The sequence below is a fragment of the Narcine bancroftii genome, chromosome 3 (genome assembly GCF_036971445.1).
Source record: "Narcine bancroftii isolate sNarBan1 chromosome 3, sNarBan1.hap1, whole genome shotgun sequence".
NCBI lineage: Eukaryota > Metazoa > Chordata > Chondrichthyes > Torpediniformes > Narcinidae > Narcine > Narcine bancroftii.
Genome location: NC_091471.1, coordinates 87,937,169 through 87,939,803, shown reverse-complemented (window position 1 = coordinate 87,939,803; position 2,635 = coordinate 87,937,169). Strand labels below are relative to the sequence as shown.

Sequence of the window (2,635 nt, the reverse complement as noted above, 5' to 3'; positions counted from 1 at the left end):
ACAACCGTGCAATGGGCTTATAGGTCCATTGACAGATTATTTTTGGTTCCCTCAGCCGGAGAGTGAAATAGTTATAATCGGTTTCGACGTGTTGCATCGTCGAAAAGCGTTGAACGATGCTACTTGTACATCTGTCCACGCTGGTTGCAGTTTGGAAAATAACGGACTGAAAAAGGCTATGGAAGCCGAAGTATTCAATGGTGGTTGAGTTACATAAATTTTTAACGGATGGCATTTCACACCCAAATGCACATCGCCAAAATGAAGATTGGTTTTGAGGTTAATTGCTAACCGTTTTGTGTTTCATTTTGTAGCAGTTGTCAAGTTTTGACTGCTGTGGAATATACAACTAAAACAAACGCCTCTCCACAGAAGGTGAATGGGCTCGCGTTGGACCCCGAGGAACAGTAGCAACAGACAAATTTCTTTCTTCATGTCATCACGTTGGATAAGATACGCACTGAAAACGGCCGAGCGACGTAAGATAATAGCCAACGCCGTCCGTCTGATTGATCCAAGAATCAGACCGGATCCCTGCACAGTCAGAAAAATCTATTTTGAGTGTGAGAAATCAAGAAACTCGAGGCGAAGCACAACGAGCATATACAGAAAAGAATGCAGCCATGCTCCTAGCTGTTCTTACTTTGACCAACAGCAGAACCAACAGGGAAAGGCGCACTCCAGAGACCTATCAGCTATCTGACGTATTCTGGACGGCGGTATAAATTCACCCAGTCACCATTCGTTGAACGAAACGCCCAATGATTTATAGAAATAAGAAAATGTGGCGAAGCGTTCGATCCGTTTAGGACTTCATCTCGTTTAAATAATGTAGTTGCGACTGGAATTTGCCGACCGCTTGTCACAACTCTCCACGGCTTCTTAGCGATTTCAGAATGGAAACGTACAACAGCACGTTTTCGGATTCGGGTTTCACCAAAGAAAATAACACGAACTTTTCAGAGGTGACGCTGACTTATCAGATTATAACATCTTTGTTTATAGGAACTATGATCCTTTGTTCTATTATTGGAAATGCTTGCGTGATCGCTGCTATAGCACTGGAGCGTTCTCTCCAAAATGTAGCCAACTATTTAATAGGGTCACTTGCTGTCACAGATCTGATGGTGTCGGTGTTGGTACTCCCCATGGCTGCTTTGTATCAAGTTCTGAACAAGTGGACCCTGGGACAGGTAACATGCGACATTTTTATTTCTTTAGATGTGTTGTGTTGTACATCTTCTATCCTGCACCTGTGCGCTATTGCTTTGGACAGATACTGGGCTATTACAGACCCAATAGACTATGTCAACAAGAGGACTCCCAAACGAGCTGCTATTCTAATAAGTTTGACATGGCTGGTCGGATTTTTAATTTCAATCCCACCCATGTTGGGCTGGAGAACACCTGAAGATAGAGCTGATCCCGATGCATGTAATATTAGTCAAGATCCGGGCTACACCATTTATTCCACCTTCGGTGCCTTTTACATCCCGCTGATATTGATGCTGGTCCTGTATGGAAGAATATTCAAAGCCGCTAGATTCCGCATTCGGAAGACGGTGAAGAAATCGGAGAAGCAGAAAGTAGCAGACACTTGCCTGACTGTTTCCCCAGCCGTGGCACAAAAGAAAAGCAATGGCGAGAACAGTAAGAACTGGAGGAGGAGCGTGGAGCCCAAACCTGCCTGTATTAACGGTGCCGTGCGGCATGGAGAAGAAGGGACCATCCAAGTGCACCACAACCCGAAAGATCACCTTCATCTGCCCAGCAACACCAACAGCCAATTAACAATTTGCTTCGAGGCCAGGAATGACAAGAACATTGAAGCCAAGAGAAAAGTGGCCCTTGCCCGCGAGAGGAAAACTGTGAAAACTTTGGGCATCATTATGGGGACCTTCATCTTCTGCTGGTTACCTTTTTTCATCGTTGCCCTGGTACTGCCCTTCTGTGGACAGCACTGTTACATGCCGATCTGGCTCCACGCTCTCATCAATTGGCAAGGCTATTCCAATTCACTCCTAAATCCCATTATTTATGCTTATTTCAATAAAGATTTCCAAAGTGCTTTCAAGAAAATTGTCAAATGCAAGTTCTGCAGGCAATAACTCGTCAGTGTATTAAATTCATTATTGTGATACCTTTGTCCAAAAACAAACCATGCAATTTAAACGTAATGTGTTTAATATTATTTTAATCTTTATCTGTGGAACGAAGGTAAATGGGTTCAACTTGGACCCAGGCTGGACTTGCTGTGCACGTGACATCATTTGTGATGACACGTTTTAAATTAGGAGATAAAGACCTGTTCAGTTTCGATGTTATATAACTTAACTAATTGTTATTTCCCTGAAACGTAATTGGAAAGTGGCCGCGTTGTTCTGCGATTTAATTAATCACACTATTCTAATGTAGACATTGTATTTGCAGTCGGAATATGCTGATTTAAATGGCACCGTTTGCGAAGGAAACTGATACTGTTTTCACTAGATGTTGTTTTACAACTCAAGTATGCCGTGTGCTGAAGTTTTCGGCTATCTTTACTTATGTCATTTTAAAAGTTTCAAATTTGGGCCTGTGATCGTTCGCAATCGGTAAAATCAATAAAATAAAGTAAAATAAAGAAAATAAAACT

The 2,635-nt window shown here is 42.4% G+C and overlaps 1 protein-coding gene across 1 annotated transcript; it reads left to right on the top strand.

The window, feature by feature from the left end:
• Positions 1-556: 556 nt before the first annotated feature.
• On the top strand, positions 557-2,108 carry htr1aa (5-hydroxytryptamine (serotonin) receptor 1A a). The gene has a single exon (XM_069922790.1). The coding sequence runs from the start codon at positions 897-899 to the stop codon at positions 2,106-2,108; it is 1,212 nt and encodes a 403-aa protein (XP_069778891.1). The 5' UTR covers positions 557-896.
• The last annotated feature ends 527 nt before the right edge of the window (positions 2,109-2,635 follow it).

What these genes read in the sequence shown, in the direction of transcription:
- htr1aa (XM_069922790.1), top strand. Translation starts at nt 897, where the DNA reads ATGGAAACGTACAACAGCACGTTTTCGGATTCGGGTTTCACCAAAGAA.